Here is a 13,143-nt window from a genome sequence, read left to right as displayed (position 1 = left end):
GCGCCTTATAGTCGTGAAAATACGGTACTGTAGATAGCGTATTTTTCACTTTTTTGTTGTTGATGGTTGTGTGCTGGATCCTTTGCTGCACTTGCAAAAGTGCAGCAAACACATCACTTATCACCAATAAAGTACATTTGACTTAATATTGTTGCAGAATTTCTTGTTTTGACAACTGCAGTTTTTTTATTCATCGTATTCAGTTTTATTTTATTCTATTTGTGTTGTTTTTCTTTTGGCACAAAAAAAAGAAAACGCATCAAAACAAACATATTGTATCACTATTTAATATATAAATCTGAAATTACTCTAATGCATTCTATTTATTGGGTGAAAAAAGATAATAGAAAAGTTTTAAAGACTAATATTAAAATACCTAATCATAACCGAACTCGTTGGACGAATCGCCGTTTCAGGCGTTTGATGATGACGTAAGTCCGGCAGTTTTTATTTGACGCAACTTCCCCCAGCTCTTCCTTTCTCGCGTAGCGAGGCCAGAGGGAAAAGCCGCTAAAATGAGGTACCGTCTCTTTCACTAAATTCATGACAAATTGAAATAAGGGTTGTACTAGTATTTAGCCGTATATGATTATTCAACCTAAATTAATCGTATGTGAAACGTTCGATCATTTCGTGTCATCATAGCACCTTGTTGACCGTCCTGGGGACACCTAACACTTAATCGTGCGCTTCGCCAAGTTACGTTTCAAGATCTAATCCTCGTGCATCCATTGTCATCCGACCGATTTAAGATTACTATTTGGCGTCTAAATCATGGAACATTTGTTAGCCATCACCTTTTTGACTATATAAGTGCAGTTTGTGTGTTTCTGTGTGACTGGTTTGAAGCTCTTGACGAGCCAAGTTTTTCCATTTCAAGTCAACGTGAAAGCACAATTGGAAAAATGCAACGACGACAAACAACGATAAATAACCTATATGATTCTGTAATCAATAAAAGGGTCAATTCTGATCCCGTATATGGTGTTTTTTTTTCAAAATGAAGTTTTAACAAACATGTAGGAAGACAGACAATTTGTGTTTGTGTCGTCGATTTAGCTACTATTAATACTCTATCAAGGATAGTTTTATTAAGTAGCATCTTAATCAAATGGAGAGTATTGTCTCCCACGGAATAAAAGAAACGCATCTAATCAATCTTGGGTCGTCATTCTTGTAATCCTACGCTACATGCAAGTGTGAATGATGATTTTAAACTCGTAACTCAATGCAAAAATTTCGTTAAAGAAGGTTGCGTGTTCGCCTCACATTTTTAGTCGGGGTGCTTTGGCTCTCTTGTGTGCCATGAGTGTCATAAGTGCAGTGGGACATTATCCATATACACTTCATTTCAGAGCCTTTTATACTTTGCTCATCTGTACACTAGCAATGTTAAGTGATAGGCAGCTTAATTAAATGCACTTTCATCAGATGGCAAAAGGTACAACGAATCTGAGCATCTCACATAATTTATGGTTAACTCTGCTAATTTGCGTCGTAGTAAGGTTTCCAGAGACACCTTGTATGAGGCCGTGAGAGAAGTCCTGACGGGCTCAAAAACTAAAAAGAGGAAGTAAGTTTTCAGAGCAGCATTTGTTTTTGCCGTTGACTCTTCTACATGGCTAATGTGCTTGTATTGCTTTGTTAGGTTTGTGGAGACTGTGGAGCTGCAGATCAGCCTGAAAAATTATGATCCCCATAAGGACAAGCGTTTCTCCGGCACCGTCAGGTTGGACCATTTACCGTCTCACCCAACCTTGTCCATGTTTGTGTCTGGCTCTTGTCGGAATGTTGGCTAAAGCAGTAAGGTGGTAGTGTATAGACTTTTTTTAAGTTCTGACAGGCCAGGCACTTGCGTGGAGAAGTACTTTGGGTAGTCTGCCTGAGCTGATCCAGCCTCGGCAGGCGGACCCCAACCCTGGGTCTTAAAACATGAGGGGAGGCTTTGATGGGCTGAGCTTGGGTTTTTTTTTAGCTCACGGCCTTCTAGCCGACCAATGTTCACTATATTATGAATGAAGACTCCTGGCATGGCGGTATGGTAAGACTTTTAACATTGAAAATGTTAAAGTTGTGAATTGGATTGAACCTTGTGTGTGCTCTGAGTAGTGGCAGTGTTGCCCTATAAAGCAAATCTTAAATTTCCAGAAGTGATGGATAGCAAGTAACGTAAGGTTGCCAGCACCCTTCATTTTTGAGGAAGTAAAGTGGAGTGTTTTCCTTTCAAGTACATGTTGGGAGCATAAAAGAGTTACAAGATGGAGTGAACCCTGATGCAATGCTGTTGCAGTTCTCCAATTGTGACTTGTGACTCTTAATGTCTAGGCTGAAGACTCTTCCCAGGCCAAAGTTCTCAGTCTGCCTTTTGGGAGACCAGCAGCATTGCGATGAGGCCAAAGCCGCCAACCTTCCGCACATGGATGTGGAGGCACTCAAAAAGCTCAACAAGAACAAGAAACTGGTTAAAAAACTTGGTGAGGACTCATTCACAGCTTGCACCGCTAAATGTTTTTTGTTTTCCTGGGATCTTGACCATTTGCGCCTCTTCCAGCCAAGAAGTATGATGCATTCCTGGCCTCAGAGTCTCTGATCAAGCAGATCCCTCGTATCCTGGGCCCTGGGCTCAACAAGGCCGGCAAGTTCCCCTCGCTGCTCACCCACAATGAGAATCTAAACACCAAAGTGGACGAGGTCAAATCCACCATCAAGTTCCAGATGAAGAAGGTAAGATGAGCCACAAACGTCTTATGTGGCAGCTTCTCGCAGCACTTCATCCTGCGTTGGTGCGCCTCAGGTCCTCTGCCTGGCTGTGGCCGTCGGACACGTGAATATGACCGAGGAGGAGCTGGTGTACAACATCCACCTTGCCGTCAACTTCTTGGTGTCGCTGCTGAAGAAGAACTGGCAAAACGTGCGTGCCCTGTATGTCAAGAGCACCATGGGAAAGCCCCAGCGCCTCTACTAAAAGATGAGCTGTTCTATAAAAAATAAAAATGTGGACTTTCCAACCACTTGGTGTGTAGTGCTCATTTTACCGTGCTGAAACACGATCATTCAATGAGTCGCATTGTTGGTCGTAAACCTGCCGGATCAATCTTCTTCCGTTGTGTTCGCACAAGTGTTGGTGTTAGAAATGTGAAGTTCCAAATTAGGTGTGATGTCAACTTGAGAACTGTCAACTTTTGTTTGCTGTAGACAAACATTGCAAGTAGGAGGTGCAAAGCGACTTGTCCTCTTCTGCCTTGACTGTGGATCTCATAATGGGATTATCTATTCTCAGTACGGCACAGAGCGAGTCCATACGCGAAACAGCCTCCATAAAATAGCTATGGGCTAGAGCTAAGGATTTGCATTCAACTGAGTGAGAAAATGGAGCAGTTTGAGATGGCCTCCGTCCATGCAATCGAGCGCCCTCAGGTGAGTCAACGACAGCGAAACATTCACCAAAATTCCACATGTGCAGAGGCTCCATTGTCTTTCAGCTGGATGTGGCGACCAATGGCTGCCAGGCACCTTTTCATAATGACGACGATAGCGATTCAGGTAGGTTTCCTTTCCATTACAGGTAAACATGAGGGTCTGGGTGCACTCCTGAGATGGTATGCTCTATCCCTAGGATTGGTTGCCTGAAGTGCATAGGTTATTTTAAATCCAAAGCATTGATGTCCATGTGGTCGTTGTTTCACCGTTACACATAGCCTTTCTATAATCCACTTATCCTCACAATGTTCGCGGGGGGTGCTGGAGCCTATTCGCGGCTGTATACAGACAGGAGGCAGGGTACACTCGGAACTGGTTGCCAGCCAATCGCAGGGCGCACACAGACGAACAACCATCCGCGCTCACACTCACACCTTGGGATAATTTTGAGCCAAGCATGTTTTTGGAATGTGGGTGGAAACGGGAGTACCCGGAGAAAACCCACACAGGCCCGAGAACATGCAAACTCCACACAGGAAGGCCGGAGGCGGGATCGAACCCGAAATTTATGTTTGGTATCTAAAAGTTCAGTTTATGTTCAGATTCTAAATATACTACTGTATTTTATAATTGTATTCAATTACATTATTTACTGTATTTCTTGGTTAACAAATGCTGTCGACTGTCATCCATCCATCCATCATCTACCGCTTATCCGGGGCCGGGTCGCGGGGGCAACAGCTTTAGCAGGGAAGCCCAGACTTCCCTCTCCCTAGCTACTTCTTCCAGCTCTCCCCGGGGGATCCCGAGTCGTTCCCAGGCAAGCTGGGTGACATAGTCTCTTCAGCGTGTCCTGGGTCTTCCTCGGGGTCTCCTCCCGGTGGGACATGACCGGAACACCTCACCGGGGAGGCACTCAGGAGGCATCCGAATCAGATGCCCAAGCCACCTCATCTGGCTCCTCTCGATGTGGAGGAGAAGCGGCTCGACTCGGAGCCCCTCCCGGATGACTGAGCTTCTCACCTTATCTCTAAGGGAGAGCCCGGACACCCTGCGGAGAAAACTCATTTCAGCCGCTTGCATCCGGGATCTCGTTCTTTCGGTCACGACCCATAGCTGTCGACTGTCATAAATGTGCAAAATTGTGACTCAAAAATTCCTGAAAAAGGAACTGACAGCACCAGCGGACAAGCTTTGTACAATCATTCTGCTTATTTAAAAAATGCATAACCAGTAATCAAGATTGACAATTACATGATGAAAAAAAGGTAGAAGTGAACAATAATTCCAATGTTCCTCCAGCATCCCCGCGACCCTCCTGAGGTTAAGGTCCTCCGTTAAAGTCAGGCATGTCCAAAGTCCGGCCCGGGGGCCAAATCCGGCCCGCGGTCGAATTTCATCCGGCCCTCGGCCCCTGTCATAAAATCAGTGCCGTCTGGCCCGCAGGTTGGGCGCAATGGAACACGTGTTGCATTGACTGAGGTCTCGTAGACTGGGGAGTGATGTTTCATAGAGTACTGCTTCCCTCTAGTGGCTAAATGAGTAATAGCATTTAGACACTAGAGGGCATCACTCACGAGTCAACAAGACATCACTCCGTGTTTATATTGACTGATATGTCATATTTCAAATTCCTGTTTCAAATGAATCAAAAGAAATTCTTAAGATTGTTGAAATTAAATTAAAAATGGAAATGTGAAACAGACTGGCTTACTAGAATTTGTTGAACAATATTGTTGTTCAATGTAAAGAATGTCAGCCAAGGTCGGCCCCCCGACATTTTACCACATAAAATCTGGCCCCCTTGGCAAAAAGTTTGGACACCCCTGGTTAAAGTGGTGGATGGAAATTTGCCCAAGTGGGACAAAGACAACATTGATGTTGATTATCTTGGGCTGTCATCAATAAGCGTTGCACTGAAAACACACAAATTATACCGGTATTCACGTCTTTTGAATGACAGAAAGCAGTCGGGAGGAGCCACCACCAAGTAACTGGAACGAGCTGTCCATCATAGATCGAGTGGGCCTCAACAGGTCTCAGCCTGATATCCACAAATCATGTGTTTACTGTTGTAGATTGAATGTGTTAACTGAGCTTTTGTTTTCTTGACAGTGGGGAGATGTCAGAGACGGATTTGGAAGTAAGTTCATTTGTTTATTTCTCTAGTTTTAGAGATTCCAATAACAAGGTCAGCTGCTAAAACTCACTTTTCATGTCTTTGCTTTCTTGAGAGGTCCTCTCGTTTTTAGAATTTAAGTGTCATGCACAGCGACACGATGGACAACCGTTAGCACATCCACCTCACAGTGCAAAGGTGCAGAGCAAATAACCAAAAGACTGACAACTCCCCTCCCCGCTCTCACAAACACACATGGAGTATGCCTGCAGCGAATTGTATTGGACCATAATGGCTACTTACCGTGTTGTCCCGAATATAAGATGGGTTTTTTTGCATTGAAAAAGACAAAGTGGGGGTCGTCTTATATTTGGGGTCTAGACATTATCCCCATTCACGACGCTAGATGGCGCCAGATACCATTGAAGCGAATGCTGAACTTGACTCCTCAGGCCAAAGCGAACCCCTATCACGAAGAAGAAAAATAAAAAAGAAAAGAGAAGAAAATAATAGAAGCGATAACAGAAAATGGAGAAGCGCAGCGACAATCTGGAGAGAAGTGGGTCGATGATTGGCTAGGTTTACCGGCAGCTGAGGAGAAGTTATGATATAATTTACATTTCAAACACCAGAAGCCATTCATTTACGAATGTGATTGCCCTTTAGTTTACATATTTAAATCTTCAGATATTAAGATTTGAATAAGGCAAAATAACATGCTCTTTCTCTCAAGTATATTGTTATAATCATTTGTTTCAGATGTAGTCTAATTATTTTTTGTATAAAAATTATTTTGGTGTTCAAAAAGTCTTTTTTCAAACTTGAGCCTTGAAAAGAATGTGGTTGTTTCATAATTAGGGCCATCTTATTTTCGGGCCAATACAGTACTTGTGAGCTTCAAAAACAAGTTTGTAAATGGAGGTGTGAATGCATCCTTAAGTAAATGAATAAATCAAATGCTCAGGGCAGGGTCGCCATGCTTAGCAATCACATAATCAAAACGCATTGTACTATACATGACTAGCATTGTTACAGGTATGAATTGGAACACGTAAATCGATACGGCAAATTCTGTTTCTTTTTGGGTATCCTCGCCGTCGCTCTCACAGAAGAACTTCGTTCAGATCGCCTTGGCCTTCCGCTGCGACCAGTACACCCTGAAACAGAGGCTCCAGGCGGACGAGCATGCCCGCAACCTGGCTGAGGAGAACGTCCTGCTGGAGCTGTCCAGAGGCAGAGAGACGCTGGAGGTGCGCGCGGTGCACAACAAGACGGACACTTTAAATAAGGCATTTTGTTTTGCGTTTTTACCTACAATTACAAACAGCTCCCGGTGTCTTAACAAAAGCTCTTTGAAGTAAACTACTTTTCAACTCACCCCCTGTACTGCAATGCCGAGTACAGCTTTAGTTACCATGACAACCGAGCACAATTTTAAAGCAACTTTTCCATCACATGAGCAGAAAGGGGGTGAAGTGACAATGAAGTACAGTAAAATGTGTGCTTGTGGTGTTTTTATACAGTAGGTTCTAAAGGGCTTGTGTCTGGACAGCAAGCGCAGTAAAATCCTGCAGAGGCTGGAGTTGTCGTTAGACATCCTCACTGGCACGGTTGAACGTATCTCCAACACGGCCGAGGTTCTTGGAGCGGTGCACCAGGTACCTGTATGCAGCCAAGTTATTTATTTTTTTCAGGATAAACATCAGACAGACTTTCAATGAGATTTTGCAGTACGAGCTGTTTGTGTTCTTAGCGTATTGCTCGTTACACGTGGTCGGCAGGAGTGGACTTTGCCATTGCTCATCAAACGAACATAAGATGATCAGCTCTCCTCCAAATTTGACAAGGCGAGCGCCGATGTGGCGCTGAACCCGCTGCTGACTGAAACTTCGCCGCCGCTGTCCCCCGCCCTCTGGAACTCTGACTCATGAGAAAACTTCAAATCCCTTCTCCGAGCCACCTCCTCAAACTGGCTTTCCTTTCATTTCTGATGTCCCTTGTTCTACAGTTGTCATTGTTCTTCCCTCAATCTGTGCCCTCACAGACATAATAGACATAATAAAGTAGACACAAAAGTTTATTAAAAGGAAATCGATGCCTACATTCGTCGAGACCTGACGCGGGACCATGGGGCACACCTTTGCAGCGTGTTAACTATCGTAGCTCACGTGTACCGTTTTAAAATGCTTCTCTCGGCCCTCCAGATTGCCATTCTTTGCTAGTGCCCTCGGTGAATTGTACATGAAATAAACTCTGAATGAGAATAATAATAAGGAGAAAAGAGCGCGCAACAGATCGCAAGCTACAATTGCAGGTTGCTGGGCGCTAACAACTTCTGGTGATTCTCGACAGTAGGTAGCAAGCAGGCCACGCCTTTGGACACGACACATTGTGGAGAAATAAACATTCACGGGCAACAACTGTGGAATTGTGCCGTTTCATAAAACTCCACAGTTCCGAGTGAACCTTTACAGTGGACATCCGATAAGGCAAACATGTGCAATAGTCATGCTGTCCAATCAAAATCTTGATATGCCACACCTATGAGGTGGATGGACAATCTTGACAAAGATGAAGCGCTCACTCGGACAGATTTCAACAGAGCGAGGCCTTTTGGGTACCTGAAAAATGGGAGAAGAAAAACAAGTGTTGAGTTTCTATTCTTGTTCAGTGTAATCTGCTGAGAATAGTTTCAAAATTGAATTTCATTCTGGGCAATTGTCCTGTGGTATTGGTTGCTGACAATCACACGTGTTATGTTCACGGTGTAAAATCTGGACCGGTGAGTGCCTAACAGTCGCTGGCCGCCATGTACAACAGGAGGCTCGTGTGATTCGGGCAGTGGAGCTGATGGTGGCTCACGTGGAGAATGTGAGGAGGCGACTGGAGCGACATGAGGCGGTGTTGGAGGAGGCCAAGAAGATGATCCAGCAGCAGAACTCCTGCAGGAGCATCGATGACACTGGAGCTCCTCTTGGTCTCTCATCGTTTCTCTTGACGTTTTTGTTTGCTTTTCCTGTGTTTGATTTGTCCGGATTTGTTTCACCCCTAGATCTGGATGAAAGTGACAGCTGGAAGAAAAGCTTTCAACAGGTAACATGTTGTCTGTGGCAAGATGGCGGCCGCTGCTCGCATTCAACCTTCTGCCCTTTACCAGAATGGCAGTCGCCGCAGAGTCAGCATGTCACTGATTCCAAGTGACATCCAGGTGAGGCTTCTCTTACTGAGCAGGGTTCGAAATTCACTTTTTTGAACACCAGTCATTGTGTTCCGTGACTCTCAAAAAGTGACCCGCCAATCAGAATTTGCATTGTTTAGCCTTTTTAGAAAAAAAAAAACGTGGAAATGTAGGAGTCATTGCCAGGAGTATAAAGGACCGAGACCAAAACAAAGCAAAGTCAGGGAGGGGACATCTTTTGAACTGGAATGATTCCGGTTCTGATTCCTGTTTCACGTTTTCATTGCGGTCCCATACAATTCTTGAGTTTTATTCTTTTTGTAGTGTGGGGTATTCGTTTTGAGGGACTCGCAGTATAGAGTAAAATAACATTTGACTCGGGAGCCTTTGGCCAGCCTGTTTTTTTTTTATGCGTCTCGATTCAAATTGGAAGCTCATCGGCAAGCATTGCACAAGTCTGTTAACGATCCCTCATTTGAATCAGCTGTGCTGGAAGAGGAGACATCTAAAACAGGCTGAATACGGGCTCCTGAGGACCGCACTTGGAGACGTCTACACTGAGTGACGAAGCAGGAGAACTGAAGTCGTTTTTTTCCTCCCATCCCCCACTTCTTTGGTTTCAAGGAATCAGTCATCATTCGATCGGGCCTCCGCCCACGTCAAAGTATTGAAACGTCAAAATAATTATTTTTGATTTCTTACCTAGCTGGTTTTTTGTACCTATACAGTACATATACAAATGAATACAGCTTCACACACTGGTGGATGTAGACAGTTTTAAGGTTGTCTATATATTTATGAAGCTACGGAGTCCCTAATGCAGTGTTTCTCAAAAAGTGAGGCTCGCCGTCAGGGGGGTCGCGTTTGAACTCGGGGAACATGCATTTAAATTTTTTTTACCGTCCTAAAATAACTTGCAGTTGCACCTCCACTATGTTAAGGAGCAGTGGCGCTCTCATTGGCAGAGTTTGTGCAGGGAGAATTCTCATGGAGGAAATATGACGAGGCGTATGTAGCGCTTGGCTTCAATGTGACTGCACTGGCAGACAAGGAAAGAAATGTGTCCTGAAACATATTTTTTACTCAGATTTTCAAAAAATGTCTTTACTCCCCCCCACAATATATCTAATGAAGAAACTGCTCAATTCAAAACGTTTCAAAAACGCGCCTTATTTGAATGTCCCCATCCCACAGAAGAAAGTGTGATGATAGTTCTCAACAAGCACACCCAAACTACGACATTTTCCCCCGGAACTTTTACCAAAAAATAATAAAGCATACAATACGCCCATTCCTCAAACTCTTTATTTATAACAAATATACATTTCATTTGTAAAAATTTACTTTTGTGCACGTGTGTGTGCGTGTGCGCAACAGGTTTCAAAGATGTTTGAAATTCACTGCAGCCTTGCTTTTCTCCATCTATTTATAATGGATTAACCAATGATAAAATAAATAAATAATGTGAAACGGAAATACTTTATTAAATAGTTTATTTGGCTATTTTTTTAAAATAGTTTATTTCAAATGAATCAATGGGATCACTGACTCTTGGCATGATATTTCCTACTAGATCGTGTGTTCTCATGAAACTGATTTCTTTGCGCGTCAGCCTTTCCAGAAGGCAAAGCGCGAGTCCAAGAAGCGGGCCGCTCGTGAGGAAGCTGACCCGAGCCATAAATTGTTCCCCGCCTGCTCATCTCCCTGCTTGAGCTCGGCATCCAGCTGCAGCGCCATCAACAAGGACGACAGCTGCTCGGTGGATGGCAGGTGCTGCTGCGTGCCACCTCCTGTCCTCCCTTCTTCTTCTTCTTCCTCAAACAGCTTTTCTTCATCTTCCAGGCCATTTGATCTCGACGAAGTGTCTGCGCCTGCGCCTCAGTGGGGGCCACCTCCCCAGCCGTCTCCCATCCCAGAGTGCTCTGTCCCGTGCAAAGCAACTGCTGGTGGAAAGGTGCCGCACAAGAGGTTATTCCACCCTGTTTTCATATTTTAGGAGGACCGGAACATTATGACCACTTGGGCCATTTTAATATGAGCCAATTTAAATATTCTGAAGAACACCGTCTGTGAGCTATTTATTTACCTGCGCTGGTACTGTATGTTGGAGGTGAAATTGAATTCAAGTTTATCCCTTTCATGCACCAATAATGATAACCTGATCAGCTGTCCACTGTAGTCACCCCTGTCCCCGAAAGGCTTAAATTTAGAAAATGGTACTATTCATTCCACCTGATACAATTTCTTTTGGTCTTGCTCATCTCTTAAAATATTTTTATCTTGACGCATCCTAAATGGATTGCACTGACACAAGGGGCAAAAAGAGGATCAAAGACTTCCCCCCGCATTTTTTTTTCAAATTAATGTTAATATTACTCACAGAGTACCATTATATTTTATATATTTCACACACACACACCTTGTTCCACCTCAATTTAACACAGTTTTTGCATGGTTGCAGAGTTCATCTTAGAATGTCTAAAATTACAAATTTTGCAAAATAGTAATTTTAGGAATTATTACGGCATATAAATAGTACTGTCAATTAATTACCTTTTTAAAGTGAATTAACTCATTCAGTACCAGCCAAAAAGTCTGAAAAGACGTTTAAATACGTCTTTGGTAGTGAATGAGTTCATAACACTTTACTGTCTTTAATCACGTTTTTCCAATTTTACCTTTATTTTCTACGCTGCTCGTAACAGATATTTACTCAAGGAAGATCTTGGAATTATGTAAAAATCATGCACTAGAAAGCCCAAAACTGGTCCAATAGCTTCTTTGATCCTTGAATACAATTATTCTCCTCTAAAACACAACGGTTGAACAAAACGATCACAACGGACTATTATTATTGGAGCCAGTGAAGTGTTTAGTTCACGAATGATCAATTTTATCCCGAACTGTTAATGTGCCTCTCCATGATGGTCTTTCAGTTGCGCGCCGGACAAAAGGCAGAGGTACAAGAGCAAAGCTTCATTGGCAAAGAAAAAGGCTGACAAGGAGAAGAAAAAGTCCAACATCTGCCAGCGGATTTCTGTGTAAGTCTCCGTTTTTTATCAAATAATAGATCCCAATAAATGATGATGTTTGATGGCTGTCGTCTTCAGAGATGGCTCGTCCTGCAGACAGCGCCGTCAAGCCTGCCGCCGCTCACTGCTTCTCTGTGTTTTTGTGTTTCTCTCCTTCATCACCTGGATGTTTCTCTTTGTGTAAGATTTTTTTTGTGTAAAAGAAGAGAGGAAATGTACTTTTTACAATAAATACCTAAATAGTTGGCTCTTTGGAATTCCTGCCCACCCATTGCAGTATGTGTCAAATTAAATGGTAAAAAAAAAACGGTCTTGTGTTCGCTGCCTGTTTGTGTCTTGTAAGGCGCTTATAAATAAAATGTATTATTATTATTATTATCAAACGTGGGATGTGTCAAGGGTTGACTCCACGAGGAAAACACAAACAGTGCTTCACTTTTGGGATGCTCACTTTTCCTCGAGGCAGTTTGAGAACAAGTAACAGTGGCGTGGCGCCATGCGGCTCCGTTGGCGCCACACAGAACCGCCTCCCCAACACCGGGTGATTTCAAGTGGAATGATCCAATACATGACCCTTTCTGTGATTTGACCAAAGACTGTCACAGACCTTTCATAAAGAATGTGGTGATTTTTAATTTTTTTTTTTTTTTAAACACGGCGGCCCGGTGATGCAGTGGTTAGTGCGTCGACCTCACTGTGCAGAGGTACCGTGTTTGATTCCAGCTCCGGCCTCTGGTATATCAAGATATTTTGTGATGTTTTCTTTAATCAATGTATTGCTTCTCAGTGAAAAAACTGCTTTGAGATGATTACATGACTTGGTGACTTGCTTGCCTAAGCAATTCCAGAGATGGACTCTGGAGCCTGCTTTGACGACTTCATAGTCTGCTTTGTTTGAATTGTCAAAACTTGATTGAGATCAATGCCACTTGATTACACAACAAACAGTGTGGCGTAGGGAGGGATGAGAATGGCCACTCACCTCTCCCGATGCACACACTTTAGAGGATAAAAGGAGGGGAGCGATGCTCCTCAGCAGAGTCCGCTGTGGGTCAAAGTACGAGACGCCCAGCTCGTATTGAAGCTCACTCTGCTGAGGGTGTTGGCTCTCCACCCTACTGGCACACGGTAAGAGTTCTTTAGCTTCATACAACTTGTTTGAACTGTGTTATCATTTCTGTGTGGGACCAATAAAGTGCCTATTGTTGGTAGCCAGAAGTGTCTTGTCGTTATTTCTGAGTGCCTATCTCCGACAATCCTTTATAAAACTTGATATTCATTCAAATTGAGTATCAGAAGTGTTTCAAAACAGCCTCCTCTGTGTGGAGTTTGCATGTTCTCCCCGGGCCTGCGTGGGTTTTCTTCAGGTACTCTGGTTTCCTCCCACATTCCAA

The 13,143-nt window shown here is 43.6% G+C and overlaps 2 protein-coding genes across 4 annotated transcripts; both read left to right on the top strand.

Annotated features, from left to right (window-relative positions):
* Positions 1-390: 390 nt before the first annotated feature.
* rpl10a (ribosomal protein L10a) lies at positions 391-3,011 on the top strand. Its single transcript, XM_052053373.1, has 6 exons — positions 391-520; positions 1,502-1,573; positions 1,649-1,729; positions 2,326-2,474; positions 2,552-2,724; positions 2,795-3,011. Exons 1-6 carry the CDS (start codon positions 516-518, stop codon positions 2,963-2,965), a joined length of 651 nt encoding a protein of 216 aa, XP_051909333.1. The 5' UTR covers positions 391-515; the 3' UTR covers positions 2,966-3,011.
* Positions 3,012-3,074: 63 nt separating this feature from the next.
* On the top strand, positions 3,075-12,998 carry si:ch211-163l21.11 (inositol 1,4,5-triphosphate receptor associated 2). Of its 3 annotated transcripts, XM_052053093.1 has the most exons (13): positions 3,082-3,417; positions 3,483-3,543; positions 5,384-5,456; positions 5,536-5,563; positions 6,649-6,789; positions 7,066-7,197; positions 8,360-8,516; positions 8,592-8,632; positions 8,697-8,747; positions 10,330-10,487; positions 10,560-10,685; positions 11,654-11,758; positions 11,828-12,998. In XM_052053093.1, the coding sequence occupies exons 1-13, from the start codon at positions 3,370-3,372 to the stop codon at positions 11,931-11,933; spliced, it is 1,227 nt and encodes a 408-aa protein (XP_051909053.1). In that variant the 5' UTR covers positions 3,082-3,369; the 3' UTR covers positions 11,934-12,998. The 3 variants fall into 3 exon arrangements, with proteins under 3 accessions (XP_051909044.1, XP_051909037.1, XP_051909053.1); XM_052053084.1 differs by having other exon boundaries at positions 3,075-3,417; positions 3,464-3,543; positions 8,360-8,632; XM_052053077.1 differs by having other exon boundaries at positions 3,079-3,417; positions 8,360-8,632.
* The last annotated feature ends 145 nt before the right edge of the window (positions 12,999-13,143 follow it).

Source organism: Hippocampus zosterae, chromosome 2 (assembly GCF_025434085.1).
Source record: "Hippocampus zosterae strain Florida chromosome 2, ASM2543408v3, whole genome shotgun sequence".
NCBI lineage: Eukaryota > Metazoa > Chordata > Actinopteri > Syngnathiformes > Syngnathidae > Hippocampus > Hippocampus zosterae.
The sequence above is the reverse complement of the archived record's forward strand: the minus strand, read 5'-3'. Positions and strand labels throughout refer to the sequence as shown.